The 22,577-nt window shown below is 41.3% G+C and overlaps 2 protein-coding genes across 2 annotated transcripts in view; one reads left to right on the plus strand and one right to left on the minus strand.

Annotated features, from left to right (window-relative positions):
- The first annotated feature begins 1,158 nt into the window (after positions 1-1,158).
- Positions 1,159-4,570, plus strand: TSTD3 (thiosulfate sulfurtransferase like domain containing 3). Its single transcript, XM_056856195.1, has 4 exons — positions 1,159-1,180; positions 3,167-3,325; positions 3,617-3,776; positions 4,522-4,570. Exons 1-4 carry the CDS (start codon positions 1,159-1,161, stop codon positions 4,568-4,570), a joined length of 390 nt encoding a protein of 129 aa, XP_056712173.1.
- Positions 4,571-7,950: 3,380 nt separating this feature from the next.
- Positions 7,951-22,577, minus strand: part of CCNC (cyclin C) — a 236,461-nt gene continuing 221,834 nt past the window's right edge. Inside the window, exons 4-13 of the mRNA XM_056856296.1 lie at positions 19,701-19,785; positions 19,452-19,521; positions 17,990-18,041; positions 17,265-17,320; positions 15,371-15,406; positions 13,020-13,111; positions 12,069-12,136; positions 11,595-11,674; positions 8,992-9,110; positions 7,951-8,131 (exon numbers count right to left, since the gene is read on the minus strand). Of these exons, the coding sequence (XP_056712274.1) occupies positions 8,077-8,131; positions 8,992-9,110; positions 11,595-11,674; positions 12,069-12,136; positions 13,020-13,111; positions 15,371-15,406; positions 17,265-17,320; positions 17,990-18,041; positions 19,452-19,521; positions 19,701-19,785 (713 nt within the window). The 3' untranslated portion in view covers positions 7,951-8,076. The remainder of the gene's footprint in view (positions 8,132-8,991; positions 9,111-11,594; positions 11,675-12,068; positions 12,137-13,019; positions 13,112-15,370; positions 15,407-17,264; positions 17,321-17,989; positions 18,042-19,451; positions 19,522-19,700; positions 19,786-22,577) is intronic.

A 22,577-nucleotide genomic window follows, 5' to 3' on the forward strand; every position in this document is an offset into this window, starting at 1 on the left:
ACTTGGATTTCTCCCAGGACAACCTGGGGAAATGGAGTGCTCTCTCCAACGGCACCACCGGAAGTCCCTACACAGCGTTTCTATGGAGGGAATAACATGCAGCCCACATCTAGATTGGATCATGTGGCTGTCATACATGAGTCTGTGTTTCACCAGTCTTTTTCTATGCTTTTATATTTTAAGAAACTCATATCTAATTCTTAACCTGGCCTCATCTATGGATGCTTAAATATTAGGGTTGCCAACCTCCAGGTAATAGCTGGAGATCTTCATTTCAATACATTAGGAAAGTTCTCGTGGTGTGATCTTAGCGAACAATAGACAAGCAATTCTGGATTGAACCAGCTCTGCAGCTGAGAGGAGCGAATGTCCCTTGCTTTGCAACATTAAGGCGGTTAGTGTGTGTATGTGCTTATGCTGACATTGCTTGAATAACAAGCAGGAAGAGAAAATGAAGGAAAGCAAAGCTTCCTGGGGTATCTGCCCTCTGTTCATATACACAGGGGCATTCCACAGTGCCATAGGTAAAATACCATTTAGGTGGTCACTTCATGACCTTTGTTACTGCCTGGACAGCTGTTGAGCCCTCACCTACTACTTTTATTGGATACAGTGATACTATAATAAACTGGGCAACGGTAGCCAACTTTTGCCTCTGCTCTAGTGGGATTCGTAAACGGCTAATTGAAAACCGTTCCCCATGGAAGATCTTTCCTCCTCTTCAAATCATCCTTCCCAGAATCATCAACTTTTATTATTTAAAACTCAACTTTGATTTTATTCAGAGCTGATATTGTATCGAAATAAAACTTGATTGATTGATTGATTGATTGATTGATTGATTGATTGATTGAACTGGGCAACTAACTCCCTGTCATGGTTTACCTGTCAGGGATGAGGCAAATCCCTTAGCAGGCACGCCTAAGAGACAGGCAGTAACCAAGACTATTATAGGTTGGGAAGCCTAAACTGGAGTGGGAGGAGAGACGCGATGCCTGCTTTGGGGAAGGAAACATGTGGCCTTCCCCTCGACTTCTGGGTTGCGCAGCCCTCCCTTTAATGATCGTGCGACCAGCAGGGACTGCCAGAATGGTAAATGGGTTGGCTTGGAGCAAAGGTAGTAGCTGCCTTTTACTGCAGTGACTGCCGGCCGGCAAGATGCCTCTTTGTAAATCAGGCTGTAAGTGCGCTGGGGAATGGAAAGTTCAGGGGGGGCGGGCGCTATGTTTTTGATCACACAATTTAGACTGAATCATTGGTCTGTCGAGATGACTGGTGTCTAATCTGAATGGCCACAGCTATCCTGGCTCTCAGGTAGAGGTACCAAGGTTGGGTAGAAAGAATATATATACAGATACTAAAAATTTAATTTATTATTGGGCTCTACTAGGTTGATACCAGCACACATAGTATATGAGAGACATATACTAACCAGTATTACAACTAGAACCAATCTGACCAGGTGTTTGAGTAACTGGTAATAGATTTTATAACCTATACACATGCCTGGTTGGGTTTGAACTGTTTGTGTGTGTGTGTATGTATGTATGTATGTATTTATTTCTATAAATGTGTGCAGGCTGAACATGTGTTTTAATTAACCACTGATGAAGGCCCAATAGGCCGAAACGCGTTTGGTGTGTGGTTACAGAGATCAACCCTAGGAAATGCCATTGTGCTATTTTAATGTTTTAGAATATTAACCTTTACTTAGCGCTTCTAATAAATTATATTTTTAGTATTTATCTACATTTCCCCCCCACCCATCCTTGGGTACCCAGCTTCTGTTTTCAGGTTGGGTTTTATTCCCCTCTTTTTTCTTCCTCTCAGGTAGAGGTAACCAAAGATGATGATGATTGAACCTGGGACCTTCAGCGTGCAAGCAGAAATTCTGTCATTCATTGATCTATATCACCTCTCCTTGGTGAAGAGGACTTCTAGTCTCCAGATCAAGCCTTTAATTTTGAGGAATTGGTTTGGGGAGGGGCTGTGGCAGAGTGGTAGAGCATCTGCTTCGCTGGGGAGGGGCTGTGGCTGAGTGGTAGAGCATCTGCGTTGCATGCAGACAATCCCAGCTTCAATCCCCGGTGTTGCCAGCTAGAAGGATCAGGTGGTAAGTGATGGGAAATACCTCTACCTAGGACCCAAGAGAGCCACTGCCAGACAGTACTGATTGTGATGGATGAATGGTCTGATTCAGTACCAGGCAGCTTCATGTGACTTGGTATATTTCAGTCCCAAACCTTACTAAAAGTGACCTCCATTTTTAAAATGGGATGACACCCAGGTTGGGGAGTTAGGATTAGGGTATTAAGGCAACTGGTTTTGCTTTGTAACCAATAGATAATATGTACCCAACCAAACTAAAAAGGAGTCCTGAGGTACATTAGACAGACTTTTCTATCCCAGTTTATCACCCTTCCATGGATCTGAAGGGTATGCATGGATCTGAAGGGTATCCCCTCCTCCATTGTATTCTCACAGCGATCCTGTGAGGTAGGTAAGGCTGAGAAAGAAAATGACTGGCCCAAGTGTGCTTCGTAGGCTTTTGAACTCATGTATCCCTGGTCCGCGTTGGGCATTCTAAACACTATACCACACTAGCTCTTATTTCTCATGAACTAGACAGAGGTCTCAAAAGCTGGAGCTACAATAAATATTTTGAGGGCAGCAGGAAAAGAGGAAGACCCAACAAGAGATGGATTGACTCAATAAAGGAAGCCACAGCCCTCAATTTGCAAGATCTGAGCACGGCTGTCAAAGTTAGGACATTTTGGAGGTCATTGATTCATAGGGTCACCATGAGTCAGAAACGACTTGACAGAACTTAACACACACGCACACACAATAAATCTTTAAGATACTAGTGTTCATTTTGGTCACCAGATGTAAAGAAAGACTGGGCTCATGTACACTGAATAAGTATGTGGAAAAGGATATTTTCATACATGAGAGACAGTGTATTCTGAACTCACATATACTTAGTTGCAGATGTGATTCTTAAACTTTAGTTGCTGTGACACCACCATGATAACTGCAGATTCAGTTATGTCCTCTACATTCCAGTGGCGCTAACTAGTACCCATATTTTTTTAAAAAAAACCCTAATGGCCACACTTGAGAAACTTTAATTTAGACGCAAATGCTACTTGTGCATATATTACAGGTGAAATTGTTTGCCACTTTTGCACTGCTGAGAACCATAATGTGTCATATGGAGAATTCAAAGACTTAGTGGAATCCAAGGCTATTCAGCTCATCGATATTACAGAGAAATGGGAAATTGGAGAACATGGAAAAATCCCAGGGTCCATCCACATTCCATGTAAGTTAACACTTGCTGTTCCAGAGTGAGGGAAACAGAAGACTAGTTAGTTCTGTGAAACAAGATTATACATAACAGGAGTAGATTAGCCAATATTGTCTGGATTTGTATTGCCATGTGTCTTTTCTGCTACAATACTAGCTAGTGCAGTGAGTACAAGAAAATAATGCCAATTACACACGTTGAATAGCAAAAGCATTATATAAATATTGTGATTATTCTCCTCTTATTTCATGATGTCTGACTTATCTCACAGTAAACAATAATGAGTTGAATCACTTGTTCTTGCAGTGGCCCAGGTTGTCGAAGCCCTGCAGATGAACCCGGAACATTTAAAAAAGATATACAATCAAGATATGCCTTCTAAATCAGACCATTTAATTTTTGTCTGTATGGCAGGTGTGAGAAGCAAGCAAGCTCTAGCTGCCACAAAGTCTTTAGGTTATGACAGGTAGGCAAAGACCAATGAGATTTTTGGGATATAGCTTTTGAGAGGCAAGCAAAGCTCCCGTCATCGGAATGGATATCCCTGAGTCCTTATATCCCAGTAAGAAGGTAGGAGGGGAAGGGACTCAGCATGCAAAGGTATAATGCACATTGTAATTATCTTGAGGATAAATGCTTAGGGGCAGAAAAATAGGAGCTGTAGTTAGTTAAGAATCCTATGTCTCTATTCAGCCCTGGGGACGACATTTTCTGAATTTATTTTATTATTTTATTCAATTTATACCACACTCTCATTTCCTGGTCAGGGCCAGGCTCAGAGTGGCTAACAACTTTAAAAGAACCAATACATAAGTTCCAACAATCAATAAAAATTATAAACATTTAAAAACAATTATTAAAAAGCCATTAAGTCTGATTGTACGATTCAGCGCTGGTGATAAAACACTAGGCCATAGAAAGTTGGGGGGGGGGCAATTAGGAAACCCCCCGATCATAATCAATGAGATGGAAACAAACAAAAAAAGGGGAAGGGAGGCCAGCCATGATATAAACCATTGCTACCTTCAACCATAGGCCTGGTGGAACATCTTTGATCTTACAAGCCCTGCGGAACTGCATCACGTCCCACTGGCCCTGGTCTCACTAGAGAGGGTTTCACCAGGCCAGGTCCAGGCTCAAAAAAGCCTTGGCCCTGGTTGGGGACAGCCGGACGCTCTTCAGAAATTAATTTGTGTACTTTTATTGCTCAGCACTATATTGGTGGCTTCAAAGAATGGGCAGAACGCAAGTCTTCAGTGAAAACACGACATCAGGAATAATCAACTGTACAGCAACCTGAAAAACTGCACAAGGCTAAGGCTTGTACTATCTAATATTTACAAATCTACAGAGATTTGGATTTGTTCTATGTAGCAGAATGTTGGTTTCATACTCAGTCTGACTTCCCAATATTATTAAAAGTTTCTTCAAAGAAAGTCAAAAGTTTGCATTTCATTAAACATCTCAACCAAGGGGGCCATTTGGCCCAGCCTCACATTCATGGAGGCCCTCAAACTTAGAATATTAATGTTTTCTGCAAATGAGGTTATACCTACAGTTGCTGAGATAGATTGACAGGAATGAAAGAAGACGGCATTAATCACATAACTTTAAACTTGTGTCCCATTACTAAGCCACACAGCCTGTAGTGCACACAATGAATTAATCTCCTCCGTTGACAGAATTTTTAATATAGGGGAGGGACTGTGGCTCAGTGATAGAGCATCTGCTTTGCATGCAGAAGGTCCCAGGTTCAATCCCCGGCATCTCCAGTTAAAGGGACTAGGCAAGTAGGTGATGTGAAAGACCTCTACCCGAGACCCTGGAGAGCTGCTGCCGGTCTGAGTAGACAATACTGACTTTGATGGACCAAGGGTCTGATTCAGTATAAGGCGTTTAATATACCAGGAGCTTCAAAAAACAGGAGTGGCCCGGGACTGTCTGGACCTCTGAAAGGCCCTGACCTCAACCATAACAGATTTGCAATGGATCATTAAGGAGGCTTATCAACATTATGAATTTCTGTAGTTTAGCTTATCCCTTAATCGCTAAATTTGATTTGAAATACAATCAAACCATCCAAAGGTAGCCTCTACGTTGATGAGTCATTTCCCCAACTATTCTTGAAATGGAACTCATTGTCAAAAGCCTATTCACATGTTACAGTTGAATGCAGACGCATCCTGCCTGTTCATTCATGCATCTGTAAGAAAGAGCCAACATGTGTTTACTTTTCAAATGAATCCAAGGACCAGTACCAGGAGGAAGCTTGCTGGATGACCATGGGCCAGTCACACACTTTCAGCCTAACATACCTCACAGGGTTGTTGTGAGGATACAATGGAAGAGAGGAGATGTAAACCACTTCAGGTCCCCAAGGGTGAGAAAGACAGGGTATAAATGAAGTAAAATTAAAAAGTAAATATAGGGCTTGTATCATACATTCCGCTGTGTGTTGATTGTAACATGAGAATTACACAAAGATCTAGTGTACACTGTACACAGATTGCTTGTGCAATTAGTGTAACTTGTGAAGATGTTTAAAGTGATAGAAGTAACCAGAGTTTTATGTTCTTTTCTCACCCTGTTGCCCTGCTTCTTTTTGTTGAATGGCAACTTTTCATGGCCTACGGTTCAATGAGTGCTACACCTTGGTAACATTCCAGCACAAGGATTGCGGATCTTCCCTATTTTACCCCTTCCTCCAGCAGCCATTAACAACTCCTGGACCCTCTGGATGGACTGCAGGGGTGTGCATGAAACTGCATCCGCTTCTGTCAGTGGAGCTGAAGGAAGCAGGAAGTTTTCCTCTTCCCACTGCAACTTCCTGATGTGGCTCCCTTGACTTAGGAAATAGTTTCCCAGGGTTAGAAATGAGTTCTAGGCAGAGACAGGGAGGGGGTGAGGATGATACCAGGAAAACGGGAAATCTACAACTGTTAGCATCTTCCACTGATGAGTTGCTGGATTCAAGCCGTAATCTGCACAAAGCCTACTTAAACTACAATCAGCCACACGTCTTGTCCACCGTGAGTCACACTCTAATCCTAGATGCGATCCATTTCTAAATAAACAACACCTGTTACCTGATGTGTAACATTTGTTATTTTTGCAATGAATGATTTAAGCTTTACATTATGCAATAAATGAACTAGACAACATTGTCAGTTTGCATTTGATTTTATTCCTACCCAACTAGTCATATTACAAATAAAGTTGAAATCCTCAGGGGAACAAAAGTAATTTCATATACTAAGAGGACAAGGTGTCTTCCAACTAATTATGTCCGCAAGGGTGTGGGACAAGATCATAGGAAACAGAATAAAGGGAAGTATGAAAAAAGCCAGAACACATCACTTCTTGGCAGAAGTCGTTCGTAACAGTCAGTATCCAAACGCACTTTATAAAAATAACTTCAACAGTTAAGTGCAAAGAATCCAAGCATTTGCATACAAAAAACACTTTGGTTACACTTAATTGAATGACAGGTCAAGTAGTGGCAGACATTACTGCCTTTTTAATCAAGTTTTAGAACAAGCACCATGTGACAAGGCTTTTCAAAACTACGTTCCTTTTTCATTCCAGTAAACCACATTTCATTACCTTCTGCGTAGAAAAAAGACTTCAGACAAATCTAGTAATTTATTTTTATTTGACCTTGTTTCAGGATAATATCAAACACACTTATTTCATTATGAACCGCACAGTCACTCAAATTCAAGGGCTTTGGACCAAATCCTGTTTTCAGTGGGATGTTTGCCTGAGTAAGGATCACAGGATATGGCCCTCTGCTTAAAAAGAAACTATCCAGTGACCCTATCAAGTTGGACTCTTCTTGCAGTAACTTTTAATAAATATTGTATTGTGGAGCTGGATCTAGAGTCTCATATGAATACCTGCTGCCTTCACAAGAAGCCTCTGATGTAACAGAATAACAATGAAGGCAGATCAACCTCTAGCACCTTACACAGCCACCAGCAAGATCTCAGGATTTCAGTCTTCTTGAATAACTTGATTGAATTGCAAGATCTGACTTAGTTTGTCCAAGGACTGAAGCATTAGAAAAAGGTTGAAATGTTTTTCCCTACACCAGCTACAATTTGTGTTAATACATATTGCACTTTTTTGGGTATGCCAGACTTCAAGTTCCACTAGCAAAGATTATAGGTACTAAGAGCACCTTCCTTTAAATTCAAAAGAGGAATGCACAATACCTTTCTTAGACTTTAAGAAGGTATTTTTCTAGGCATTTACTGAAGGAGATAATAGTGGGTGCCATCTCCTTAGAAAAAAATTGCATTCTCCCTCTGGTACAATATCCACTGGTATTTATATACCTATGACATTAAGATTTCACATACAACATTTCAGGCCACATCTTGTGTTTAAAGTAGCATTAGGGCAGTAAACACAGTTACACTTGCCCAGCTCCTCATTCACACGTTTTCTTCAATTCTTCATCTTTTATCCCCACAGAACAAGTACTGAACTCTGTCCATTCTAAAGTGAATTGAGTTATTTTTTTTCTAGCCTTTTTCAAAGCTTTTGAGTTGTTTGGAGACTGAGAATTTCGTTAAGTGTATTTGTGCCACAATTCCAATGGGTGTGTGTCTAAAGAAACATTTTCAATATGTTTTGACGGAAACATTCTTCACGTTCTTTCTGAAAACACACGACTGAAACCTTCTGTCCACAGCTTCCACATAGGAAAAGATCCCAGTGTGCCTTAATCCAAAGTGGTCCACAGTGAATATCTTTGGAATGTCTTAAGATTGGCTGTAGCTAGAATTCTGACTTCCATTTGGACCCTGGTCCCCTTCACTGTTTGGAGTAAAGCAGACATCCACACATGAGTTAACTTATTGTACTTGAAAACCCTTCTTCCTTTGGGAAGCAGAGGCCCTTACACAGGGCTCCTAGGGCAATCTCCCATCTAGGCAATGGCCAGGAAGTGGCTTGTGGAGCTTCAACAATGAACAGCATCAGTGGCCTCAGATCATGCTGCAGCATCAGTGACTCAGCTCTCAAAACAAGAACTAGAGTTCTGGGAGCATAGATCACAAAACCATATCTGAATGCAACAGGTGACTAGCCAGTCTTTTGCTGCGGAAATCTGGAAAACACAGTTTTCAGCCTCCCGCAAGATGACAGACGTTGCTGTGGCCCAAAAGATATCATCTTGCAGTTTCCAACTTGAAGTTTACTATGAACACTTGTTAAAGGCAGCTGAGAATGCCTCCACAAGCGAAACATGGATTAGGCAAGTGATTCGGGTGAACCAATTCAAACTGAAAATCAAGAGGTAATCCTTCCAATTCTGAAAGAGGCTTAAAAATCCTGATGAAAAGGAAATGAAAGCCCTCATTGTTTTTACTTCTATGCTTCTACCAACTTGCTGGTACCTGCTCTTTCTGCACCAAGGGGTGATTGCTTGCCCATTAATTTGTTCCTCTTATTGAAACTGAAAAGCACAGCCAGTTTCAATGTAGAATTTAACCCACACAATAGGAACATGCCAAATTTATAAACCGAGTTGTAAAGGACCATAATTCAGCTGGGATGATTGCATGCACAATTTCATACCAATTCACCCTTCATAGATAAACCCATGTAAACCACACTGCCATGTGCCACTAGCCTACACGAGAAAGTAGAGACAGGAACATTTTGGGGACACCTACCTGTTTGGAGGTGGTTTTGGTTTAGGCATCTTACTTAGAATAGTAGCCATTTCTTTCCTTTCATCAAAGTTTTTCCATTGTTCATACAGCTTCAAGATAACCCTGATTATTTCTAAAATCTAATCAAAAACATATGGCACTCAAGTGAATACACATGTTTCTTTCTGCATCTTCAATAGTCATATATTTCATACAGGTTGAGTTGACATGCAGCTATTCTGTGTCGAATGAGCTTACCCTTGAAATTATCTACTGTAGCACTATTTTGCTCCCTTTTAATAATAAAAAGAGTCAAACCTGAACTTGTGCTAAACCACCTCTAGTCAGTTTCTTGAGATTTTTAGGCACTTCAGGTTTTTTTCATTTGGCTATTCTATTCAGCATGAATGCAACAACCCATGACATGAACTGTAATCTTGAGGTGACACCCAAGGACACGGTAGGGAAAAAGGCAGCATATTGTCTCCCCCAGCAGAAATGGGCTTTTATGTATGTATTCCTAACTGTATGGGAGGGAAATGGTGTGAGATTTGCCAGCCCCATTCAGCACATGCTAAACTCTTTTTAAAAAAAAAAAAACTATGATACTACTGACTGGCTGTTTGGGAGGGAAGGAAGGGGGCTGGATTCAGTCTCGCTTAGAAAAAAATCTCTAAAGTGGTTAATTTACACTGAATTCCAGGGGAAATGTTCCATGCATATACATCTCCTTTCTAGTGACTACAGTGTGAATGGAGGAAGCCAAGTGAAACGACCAGGGTGTCGTCTTTGGCTTGTGACCTCCATCTTCAATTTCCAATCAGGATCGTTTCAACCAGTGTTTTTTTCATGCACATTGGATTTGTATTAGACCGATTATATACATGAAGAACTTATGGAGTATTCTATGTGGTTTTAAATGGCATCTGTAACGTTATCCTTAGTAGTATTTTTATAGAGTTGTGCATTGACATTTTGGGACTGCATTATAAAATTGTTCTTTAGGATACTTAGTGGCCTCGTGGTGCTGTTATTTCTTTTCTGTAAGTTTTGCAGCATCGGTTGTGTATTACCTGGCAGCTGCAAGCATGTGTATTATCAGATTCTTCTCTCAGATGAGACCCATTTCTTCTAGAAATGTCCCCAATACGACTAATAGTGGTGTTTTGTTGCTTCTTAAATACTACTGACTCCTTCCCCCACAATATACTGTCCCCAGGAGGAGTTTATATCTGGGCTCTTCCATGATATGTGGGGCAGTGTTCTCACTCTGGCAGCTCTTCCAATATCTGTTACTAAACGAAAAACTTTTCACTTTCAGAAGTACAATGTGCCAACTACACATAGCTTCAAACATTAGTGGGTTTAATTAGTCCTATTTGTGACATTTCTAACCCACCTGTCTCTCATACAAGACCCCAAATAGCTAACAAAGAAACAAAAATAGACCAACTAGTGATTATATTTGACATCTCTTCTGTTTTGATGTGCTTTTGGACATCTCTACCAACATGTAGATTCCATTGCTTTTCTGCTCAAATTGTCCCCTCATCCACACTTTTCCACATGTATTTTGTCCATTATTGGTGGAAAAATCGGAGTGTGGACTATGAAGAAGAAGAGTTGGTTTTTATATGCCAACTTTCTCTACCACTTAAGGAAGAATCAAACCGGCTTACAATCACCTTCCATTCCCCTCCCCAAAACAGACACCCTGTGAGGTAGGTGGGGCTGAGAGAGCTGTGACTAGCCCAAGGTCATCCAGCTGGCTTCATGTGTAGGAGTGGGGAAACCAACCCAGTTCACCAGATTAGAGTCCACCGCTCCAAACCACCACTCTTAACCACTACACCACGCTAGCTCTCAAGAGGAAGAAATGGATTAAACAGCTCTTCTCACTCTCCTAGACTTCCACTTGCAGCTTTCCATGGCAGCTTTTGGTTTGAAAAAATTGGGGGAAATGTGCACTACTGGGAAGAAACATCCATGTTACAGATATTTGAGAAGTTTTAGTTTAAACTAAAAGAACCCTGTTGAGAAAGAAAAGAAGAGATTGCTTCAGATCTCATTTCATTGTCTGCACATCTTGCATTACTGTATATTGTATTTCCTCAGGATGCTCCAATTCCAAACAGTTATAAACAGAAGGGACATTTGCAAGAACTCACAGGGGAAGAGAAATCCCATTCCCCCCATTGGTCCCCACTTGGTTCCCTGGATAATTATGGGTTTTCCTTCTCCAACTCTCTAAACTGCCTTTCTCCTAACTCTCCCCTAAGCCAATCACTTTTGAAAACGTTTGGCAGAAATGGGCATTATGACATCTGTGCATGTGTAGAAATTGCTAATTCCTGGGGGGAGGGGGGGCTAATCCCTTATATATGTTTTCTGCAAACCTGGGAATTGCCCAAGGTTCACAAAAAACATATAGCCCTTTCTAATTTCTAGCTAAAGGGTTTTGTATAAGCTTCTAGCTTCACATTCTCAACAAAAGATACCAGCTCACTTCAGCTTATGTATTGTTCCATGCCCTAGATCTGATATAATACCATTCTGTATGCAACTGTAAATTTTCAGCACCTTTCTAAATCTGTAGCCAATGTAGCAAATCAAATTTAAACTACCTTCTCCATATCAACAGAGAGCTCAGCGAACCACTGTCTAGCATCCTTCTGTTGAACAACACAAGCCACGTGTAAACAAGCTGCAAAATAAACAAATGTAGATTATACAGGATGTAACATTCACAGAATGTGAGGGTAATGCACCAGTGGTGGCAAAGGACATTTGCAGAACATGTTCTCTGTACTACTGTCTCCCTCTTAAGAACTGGATTTTTCCATTAAACCATTCTAGATATTCTCTTAACCTGTCAACCCCTTTTAAAAGATGTACATTTTGAGTTTCCCACTTCCTTAACAAAGATTTTTTTTGGACCGTATGTCTGCACTATCAAAAGCATATCGGTTTAAAACTGAGAATGAAATGACTGAGGTTGATATAGAAACATTGGAATTTCTACAAAGATGGTCACTGATGGAACTCTACATCAAACTGTTCCATTCAAAGAACAATATGCACCTGAATGTGTTACGTACCTAGAGCTATCATGAAAGGAGGGTACAGCAGACAAAGATCAGTTCTATATGTGTCATTCACTATCCTCCTGCACAAACAAAAGCAACAGATCAGCATGCTCTCATTCATGACTCCACATCACAGAGTCAGTAGTATGATAATGGAAACACAGTGTGGCGTATCTGAACAGAGGGGACTTTCTACCTCTGTATCATTTCTACATCTGTCTATTTAAAATGCTGCAAGGTCTTGTAAAATAAGTGGGTTGCATTCAGAAATGTTCCATGATCATCTTCCACACAGAGAGGAAAGGAATGGGGTCTCGGACTATATACTTAGCTTGGATATGGGGAAGAGAGGAGACCAATGTGATTTTAATAGCAAGGAACAACTTTAGCTTAATGCATTTCCCAGCAAGTACAAATCCCAAAATCAAAGTCTTTAGATTAATTTATGCTGCATGGGCAAACTGGGGAAAGTTTTATAGTTGCTTTGTCTGCAAAAATTAGTCTGGCATTCAAATGAATCACTCTTTCATAAGAACATAAGGCCCTGCTGGATCAGACCAAGGCCCATCAAGTCCAGCAGTCTGTTCACACAGTGGCCAACCAGGTGCCTCTAGGAAGCCACAAACAAGATTGCAGCAGCACCATCCTGCCTGTGTTCCACAACACCTAATAGAATAGGCATGCTCCTCTGATACTAGAGAGAATAGGTATGCAGCATGACTAGTATCCATTTTAACTAATAGCCATGAATACCCCTTTCCTCCATGAATATGTCCACTCCCCACTTAAAGCCTTCCAAGTTCGCAGCCATCACCACATCCTGGGGCAGGGAGTTCCACAATTTAACTATGTGTTGTGTGAAAAAATACTTCCTTTTATCTGTTTTGAATCTGTCACCCTCCAGCTTCAACAGATGACCTCGCGTCTTAGTATTATGGGAGAGGGTAATGTTCTCTTTATTACCATGCAAGGGGAAGCAGCACGTCTTCTTGGCCCATATCTTGCACATATTGGAGTAGAGGTCGGTAGGGATGATACACTATCAAACAGCAGTCCTAGAAAGATCATAATGCAAAGCCTACTGTAATTGATGTGCATCAGAAACATGTCACTTCAAACTGGTGAGTGGCTCTTCCCCTCCTTTTCACGTTTCTTTCAAAATATCAGCATCTCAGCACCTTTATTCTGTCAAAAAGAGGGCAGCGCTCTCCCTAGGATTCATAGACTGAAAGGCAATCTGTCAACATCTGTCCCTCTCACTCCAGAGACTCAAAGAGAGACATCTGCAACATGCAGAAACCTTTTTTGCCTACAAACCTTTAATTCCTCTCTGGGAATAAACACTGCCAGAGAACAGTCTTGCTATTAAACAACACCATACATAAGAAGTTTGCCAAAATAACTGACGCTAGTTGGAAATTCCAACAAGTTCTTTATTCTCCTCTTGACAAAAAAAAATACTAGATTATTCCCAGAAGGACCATAGGAGAGAGGTCCTCAGTGAGTTAGGAACAGGGTCACACAGCACAGAGGAGTACCGTAGTCTGTGTTGCAATCCATAGTGGCATGCATCTTATCATGAATGCCTTGTCAGCATTAACACGATTTCCCAAGGAAATATGACTTAGCTACACAAGCCAGGTGCTTGTTGACTTGATGCCAAGGTTGGCTTGATGCCAAGTCCTCCACAGCTTACAGCAGGGGTCCCTACATGGTACCTGTGGGTGCCGTGGCACCCGCCAACACCTTTTCTGGTGCCTGTCAAGTGTTGTTAAGAAAGTGGGTGAGACCGGGCGGGGGGGGGGGGGGCTCCTGACTAGCCAGTGAAGATGTTACTGGTTGTGCTAATTAAAATAACATTGTTTTGGCAGCAGCCGCTACCACAGTGTTGGTTTTACTCTCTCTTTCCCACTATATTTTCTAAAAATTACTTCTCTCATACCATGTTTGTATGCAGGGTTGCCAGGTCCCTCTTTGCCACCGGTAGGAGGTTTTTGGGGCAGAGCCTAAGGAGGGTGGGGTTTGGGGAGGGGAGGGACTTCAATGCCATAGAGTCCAATTGCCAAAGCGGCCATTTTCTCCAGGTGAACTGATTTCTATCGGCTGGATATCAGTTGCAATAGCAGGAGATCTCCAGCTAGTACCTGGAGATGGCAACAGTATGTGTATGTATGTGGCTCTACAGCAGCCATTTTGTAGTCAGGCCATTGCTGACTTGGTACTTGCATCTTGGTAAGCTGAGAACACAATACAACTTCATGCCAACATTTCTGGCTCTCGATTTAGTCTGTGTAGGGAACAGTGCCCAAGACAAATTGTGGCTGTGTCTCCTGCCACTGTTGCCTCCTAGAATATATCCCATGGCAGCCTGGAAATAGGCAGTGCTGTCCACATCTCATTGGAATGATATCTTAGATAAGGTCTACACTCTGGCTTTTGTTCTAGAGGTAGCTGGAACTTTTTTAGAGAGGTACTACCCATGTTGCAACGTTACTCACATAAACAGCATGCAGAGGAATACTGTCACCTGCAAGCTTGCCAATTAAAACAGCATGCTGGAACACATTTTTGCAACTAGATCTGTTGGCAGATGGGTACTCCAGTCTACCATTTTAAGCAGCAAGCAGATCCTGACAGAGAAGAGTCACAGCCAACCATTTGGCACTTTTCTCGTCAGTAGATCTACTTTGGTGTAAGTTTATCTATCTGCTGTTTCTCATCAGAGGCTGGTGATTCTCCACAATTAATTCTGGTGACATTTATTGCAGAAGCAATTTACATATGTAGGCTTCACATGCCAAGCAGCAGTACTGAAACTCTTCTCTCAGTCTTGGAAAGTCATTCACTTGTGTAGATACAGTCCCATTCCATGACTTTTGCATTCGCTTTAAAGATCTTTATGCAGGGTTTGACAACTCAGAACACACAGATTTATGCTTCAAGTGATTTGGTATTTCTCCCAGAGATTGCTCCTCATGCCAGGAGGTACTACAGAGATAATCATAGGGGCAGGTGGAGAGAAAGAATGAAACACCAAGACTACAGAAACATAGACAAGGATATGCAGAAGGCCCCAAGTTCTATCCCTGCATTGCCAATTAAATGACCTCAGGCAGAAAGAGCAGGGAATGACTTTCTTCATCTGAGACCACACAGCACCACTACTAGTCAGAGCAGACAGAACTGAACAAGAAGGAATGATGGTGAGACTTCATATATGCTTTGCAAGCTCATCATGTCCCATTTTGCATACACAGCAAGCAATGTATTTTGGCTACATAAAATCAAAACAATAAGGCGATCAGTGAACTTACCATTAATTCTAAAAGATAGAATTCACATTCTAGTATCTGCAAGAAAAATAAAACAATGAGAACTATCAGATTAATCTCAACAGGAAGAGGAAGGACACCCACACCCTAAGCACATTAATCTGGACGCAAGTTCTACTGAAACTCAGGGGACTTGACTTCTGACCAAGTATGCTTAACATCACTGTGCTTCAAGATGAAATAAGAATCATAAATAATCTATTTTAGACATTTACTATTAGATGATAACTGGGTATCCACACAGTGTGAGCAAACCCATTCCACAATGCTTTGGGTTAAGAAAATGCTGACGTTTATGAGCGATGAAAGTCGAGCAAGTCTCAGAAAACAAAAACCAGCTTTGCCGCTGATGTCCAAAGGCATCTTCCACTACTGCCCCATGACTATGCCTTTTGTTTGGGTTTGGTATGAGGAAGGATGTGGGTTTCTGTCTATCACTTCTTTGCTAACAATGAGGCAAAGTGTGGCTCTCAGTTTTATTTCCCATTTAGAATTCCATTTGGCTGTGACTTTGTTTATAGCAGGCGAGTGGAGCGACCATCCTACAGCTCAGAATTCCCACCACCCTCTGCTTCCTCCATATCCTTCTTCAAAGGGGTGAGGAAAACATTAAAAAAATAAATTGGCATGCTTTTGTCTGCCTTGAAAATTGAAATGCTGGAATGAAAGTTAGTGTGTACATTCAAGTATCTCAACTTGAACCCTGCAAGAGATCAAGACAGACTAATGGATCATTGAAAGGCCTCTCAAACACTGGTTCACTCCTATGGCCTCAGATCCTCTTAAAGACAGTATTAGGGCTGCAGTACTGGGAAATATTCTTCAGCACCTTGCAAGATGGAATACCAAAGGTAACATATCCAACCTGGAAGGCTACATGACATGTAACTATCAAGTTAGCCACACTGGACAACTGTGGCCAATCTGATATCTTTATGCAAATGGCATGCACATTCTCATTATGCATTGAAACTATCGTACTGCACTTATTCTATAACCATCTAATTCTGAAATTGTTATGCTAAAACTATACATGCCCAGCATTCAGTCTCAGAAATTGCAACAACCGAAGCCTGTGAGGGAAGGAACCCCTTTTCCAATTAAAAACCTGCAGATATGGGAACTTACTATTCACTCATATTTAGTGACAGGCTTCACCTTATTAACACTTTACATTAAAGTAATAAAATATACACGATACAAACCATCTGTTATAAGAGCAGCAGTTTTTCAAAGTGATTTAAATAAGAAACAGCTTGCATGTGTAAGTTATCAGAATACTTTGTCACTTCAAGTCAAATTTTATGCCATCTAGACATTTTTAGGGGCTTGGATAGTGGCCTGCTGAAAGAAAAAAGCACTACTGTGCAACTACTATGGTTAAAATAAGCAGACTGTTTCCTTCAGTCTAATAAAACAGTTCACAGTAATCTGCAAATTTAATAGTTTGTTTGAAACATATGCATAGCACCTAACACATAAACGTATTCTTATACATAAATGTGAACAGGATGCGGGATGGCTTAGTACAGATACTTAAAATACTCCAAAGATATAAATCTAGCATTTGGCTAGGAGTTATACTTTTATACTTCTCTCCAGAGAGTTCACATAACATTTCTTTCAGTAGAGTCCTAAGCAGAGTTACACCTAAGCCCATGGACTCCAACGGACTTACACAGGTGATTTAAATCCCATTTTGCAGGAATCAAGTTACACGGGGGGGGGGGGGAGAAGCAGAGCTTTCTTCTAAAAGAATGTTTGAGATGGCACTGCTAATTGACTAATTATGAGCAACCGTGTTAAGATAAGCCATATTTCTACAAACAGCCTGTCTATGTAGTTGAGAAGGTTTGTTTCCGTACAGCAAACTTACATGATTCATCCTATAAGGAAATTCCTTTGGAAAGGCATACGAAAACCTAGTTTTCACTGCAGTGAAGAAAAATCAAAAGATTTAAAATAAATGATAAAACAAAAAAAACATGCTTATTTCTGTCTCAATACACACCCCATACAAGAGCTTACCTAATCACTGGGGGACAGAAACAATACTTATCTATGTGGAGAGAGAAAACTCTTATGGGCAGATGTATGCAATGTTCTCTCTCTAATTCTGGATCAGATATTGTCAGTAGTGTTTTATATTTAAAAGTACAAGGTATAAAAGTACTTTTATATTTAAAAGTACAAGGTATCTTTTGTAGCATACAGATTAGACTAAAAATCCAACTGAAATAAGCATGCAGAAACATTAATGAATAGAATTACAATAGCCAAAACAAAAAAAATGCACTTCTCCCCCTCCTTCACTGAATTTTAAAGTAAATTTCAGAAGAATCTAGTACCGTGGAAACATTCATCAGCCTATGGAAATTAAGTGAACTTAAAAGTATCAGTTCTATTAAGAATAATACATTCATTGACATCTCTTCTGTGATTGAAAGCTAACTCCATTGGGGAAATGTACATTAAGGACACTTGCATTCCCTAAATTGACAATAAATAATAGCATTGCTAACAAGCATTATCTGATGACAGCTTCCGATGAAAGAAACAAACCATTTCAGCGGCGAAATTCCACACAGAATTTACACTTACATACAGAAGTAGCAGCAGATATCAACCTTGTGTTTGAGACCACACCAAATTCCTAAAGGAAGAAACAGAAGTCACAGGGGAAAGCACAAAGCACCACTGCCATACTGTGACAGTGATAGGTGAAAGTCTCCTGAAATAAATGTGGGCCAAAGGGTCCCATTTTCCATGCGAAGCTGCTAGCGCCATGGGAAAAGCCAAGCAAATCCATGTTCAGCTCCACTCCGGCCCAAGGTGAGTGGTATAAACAGGATCTTCCCCAATCCCTTGCTAGCCCATAGTTACTGATGCACTGCAGCTATAGTTTTCTCCCCAGGCAAGATTTCTATTTTTTCTTTCCTTCCAGCAGACTCCTTGTCACTTGCAATACTACTAGACAAAGGCCATTTTGATGGCAGACTGCTGTCACCAAAGGGCAAACCAAGCAACCTGCACTAGAAACTCTGCTTGCTCAAACGACAGAGGCCATCAACATACTTTTATATATGGCCAGCAAAATGACCATGCTTATAAAGGCTGGGGGAAGTGTACCCCTGGTGGAGGGACGTAACTGCACTTTGTAAAATCCCAACATCCATTGGGACTAAGAGACACTAGTAGTTTGGTCAACCTGATGACAGATTAAAATAAGAACAACAAAACGTCATTTCGGGGCCTCTTCTTTTTCCAGAAGAAAACCTTCCCCAAAGTTAAATTACTTTTCTTTAAGATCCTCATACAACGAATTCTGAACATGGTCCTAGAATGCGGATCAAGAAATCTACAAAAGGGGGCCATGTGCACAAAAGAGGAATTTTCCACAAACCTGTGGAAATACCCAGGTTTGCTGGAGAATCTTAAAAAAGGGGGTTTACAACAACTTCCAATCCAGGGAGAAGCACTGTCTGCGGTTGTGCAGAGAGCATACAGGAACCACATCTTGGGGTGCTACAGTGGCCAGGAGTGAAGGAGGCTGGTGGTAGAGGGGGGAGAAGCTAGGCAGGGAGAGAGGGCAGGCAAGCAAGGATGGGGGGGAGAGAGGGGAGAAAGACAGAAAGGTTGCTGCCAGTGTTGCCACTGCCAGGTAGCATAAATACTGGCAGGTAGCACACAGTAACTGGAAAAAAGCAGCAGCAGAGGAGCTTTCTTCATCCACCTGCAGGTGGGCAGGAGGAAGGGGAGCAGGAGAAGGCGACCCTGCTGCTTTCCCCTTTATTTCTCCAGTGCCTGTCCCCATACAGGAGATAAAGGGAGGAAGCAGCAGCAGCAGTAGCGCTTCTTCCTTCCCCACCTGCTGTACAATCCCTTGCCAGAGAGAAAGTGTGGGCAAGCCAGGGCAGCTTCAAAAGGGAGAAGGCAGCAGCAGCAACTCCGCCCCCCCCCCCCCAGCAACAACCAGACAAGTTTTTCACAGGTCCCATTTGATAAGGTTTATTTCCTCTTTCCACCTTAATAACAGACTTTATAACACAGGACCACTTCTTACCTCTACTTTGGATGCCAAAAACACACACGTGGGAGCCATCAATACTGGATCTATACTTTTTAGGGAGTATCTGAAAAGTTACAATATATAAATGTTACCCAAGTAGAAGAGTAAGGGATCAAGAGCACTACAGGCTTCTCCAACAAAGTTATAGTCATGAACCTAAAAGGTTTGTTTCTTGGAAATAAGGACATGGTTGTGGACTTAAAAACTTAGCAAGCCTCCTACTGGCATAGCACATGGTCTTACCTGGCATAGAACCTCTTGAAGTAGACAGTAGCTGTGGCAATAACTTGTTGTCTTAGTTTCAGATGTTCACCTAAGGCCTGGATAACTTACAAACAAGAAGAAAGAAACAACGTATTAAAACTTGAGTACAGTTTTGAAAGTCTTGAACTTTTATCAGAAGTACTGGTGGCTTTGCCCAAAAAATAAAAAATAAATAAAAAGAAACAATGACAGAATCCAGCAAGTAATAACAACATTCTCCTAGACCATGGCCTAGGGGTCTTCGGCAACCCCACTAGCAACCTGACTTCTTTAAAACTACTCTAGTTTTTACGTGCTAGCAGCTACACAGCTTATTTTCTAATGTTTGGAAATCAAACTGGAATTGAAGGACGCTAAATTGTGGCACCTGGACCTCAAAGAACAGTTGATTACTAAGGTTGCAATCTAAGAACACTTTCCTGGGAGTAAATCCCGTGAAATATGAGACTCATTACTGAGTAGACCAATTTAGGATTGATCCCTAAATATAGCTTATCAAGGAACAGCCTAAGCCATAATATTTGTATAAGATGTAGCACCTACTACTTAGATACTCCATGATAATTCAGCTCTCTCTCATCCTCCACAGTACCCACACTCCTTTAGGTTGGACACTATTACATTTTGAGTCTGCAGTAAAATATCAGCAATTCACATCACATTCTTTTTGGCTTTATTAATATTTATAGTGATTATTATTTAACTGATTCTTGGTGCTTGTTATACCTTACTTTGCAATCTTTCTATCAGCTTTATATTTTTCAATAGACTGAAACAAGTGCTGACCGAAAGTCTCACACCAAGTTCAATGAGACTTACTTCCAAGGAGATTTATGTCTACATACAGATGCAGATACATACAGATGCAGATACATACAGATGCAGAGGACTGCAGCCTTTATATGCAAAGCATTGTCCAGGTTTAGCTCATTTCTTCCCACAAGAACTCTGCAAAGTCAACAACACACCAGTTTTCCCAATGTGTGAAACTAAGACCAAGACATGGTGTTTCCCCCATGATAAACCAATGGTTTTGCTGATCCAAGTACAGCATAGTACTAGCTAGACCAAGTTAGTTTAAATTCAGTCATATAGTTCTCATGCCCAGCTCATAAACATAATTCCTTCAAGTCACTTAAATCTCAAAGCTCAGAACAAAGAAGCATCTGGTAGATGTGTGCGCAACACCTCAAAACCAGAAAGAGAAAGAAAACACTTCGGCTTCATGCATAACCTACGGGAAAATTGTATTCACCCTAGATAAGTCCCAGTAACTGCAATGGCACTATTCCAGAGTAAATGGTTTAAGAAATACAGTGAGCTTGACTGAATAAAATCCAGGCATCCCAATTTATGTCGAAACATAGCCTCCAATGTTATGTATCACAAAATGGATGTTATCTGTCCAATTAATTACACTGCCAGTATCAACATGGTCACTGGATTTGGCAGAGGCAGCAGGTGTTTGAAGAATGACATATTTAGTCTAGGGAAAGGGAGCAAGGCGAGAGAGACCAGAGGAAGTCGTCAGCTGCTTCATTACTAGCCTTGCCTGCCAGTTGGCCAAGAAACAACCCTGGTGTCAGCTGTGCAGGTAGCTCTTGTTTGGCCTTCCAGGCAAAGGAGAAGTGCCAAGCATGTCAGAAGCATCCGTCTGGGACACTGAGCAGAGGTGGAAGTACAGAATGAAACATAAGGTGATCACTTGGTATTTTTCCTGAATTCCCTCATCCATTTTTAATTTGAATATGGCACTGCTATGTTGCTACCCTGCCATTTTCAAACAGTGCTACAAGTTATGCCATTTTATTTTACACATCCATGCACATTTTTTTAAAATAAGGCTGGCAGCCAAACAAGGAATCTGCACACAGGATAAATGGCTAAAGACACAATTGTTACTATGTGATGAACCTGAGGCCACAATGTAATACCATCAGTGTATGATGAAACAAGTAGAGATCTCCTTTTCACCCCATCTTAATTTCACAAAGAGCTGCAGTAGTAGTGTAGATGATATGAATGTAAATGGAGAACCAGGACATCTCCACCACCTCCCCCCATACACATCTTGGGTAGCAGCCAGACAGGTCTTTGCACAAATCTGCCCCCTTATTATAGCCCCATCCCACATGGCTTTTGCCCATGACAGTCCCATGATCCCCAGGCCTAGGCTTTTGGGAGATCAAAGGTGTCCCTCTCTTCTCCTTTTTACCAGGGAACAGCTGGTTGGAGCCAACCCCTCATCTCAGCACAAACCCATTGCACAGCCTAATAGTCCAATCCCATGCAAAATTATAGAAGAGTTGGTTTATATATGCTGACTTTCTCTACCACTTAAGGAGGAATCAAACCAGCTTACAATCACCTTCCCTTCCCCTCCCCACAACAGACACCCGGTGAGGAAGGTGGGGCTGACTAGCCCAAGGTCACCCAGCTGACTTCATGTGTAGTAGTGGGGAAACAAATCCAGTTCACCAGATTAGTCTCTGCCACTCACGTGGAGGAGTGGGGAATCAAACCCGGTTCTCCAGATCAGAATCCACCGCTCCAAACCACCACTCTTAACCACTACACCATGCTGGCTCTCATACCCTTATACTCTTCTGAGCCTACTTATTTCAATGGACTTAGAAGGATGTAACTCTTAGGACTGTGTTGTAAGAGCCACAGCATATTCACTCTGTTACATAGGTCTGTTCATTGTCATGTGCTAAGGTTAATCTTACATGCATGCTTTTCCATGTATTATTGTTAGCAGTCATGGATCTCTCTTCTTCCTTAGCATAACCTCCCAGAGATGGGATATGAGAGAAGTATTAGATCCACATCATATATTATCATTTGTTCTTTGCT

This window comes from Euleptes europaea, chromosome 10 (assembly GCF_029931775.1).
Source record: "Euleptes europaea isolate rEulEur1 chromosome 10, rEulEur1.hap1, whole genome shotgun sequence".
Classification (NCBI taxonomy): Eukaryota; Metazoa; Chordata; class Lepidosauria; order Squamata; family Sphaerodactylidae; genus Euleptes; species Euleptes europaea.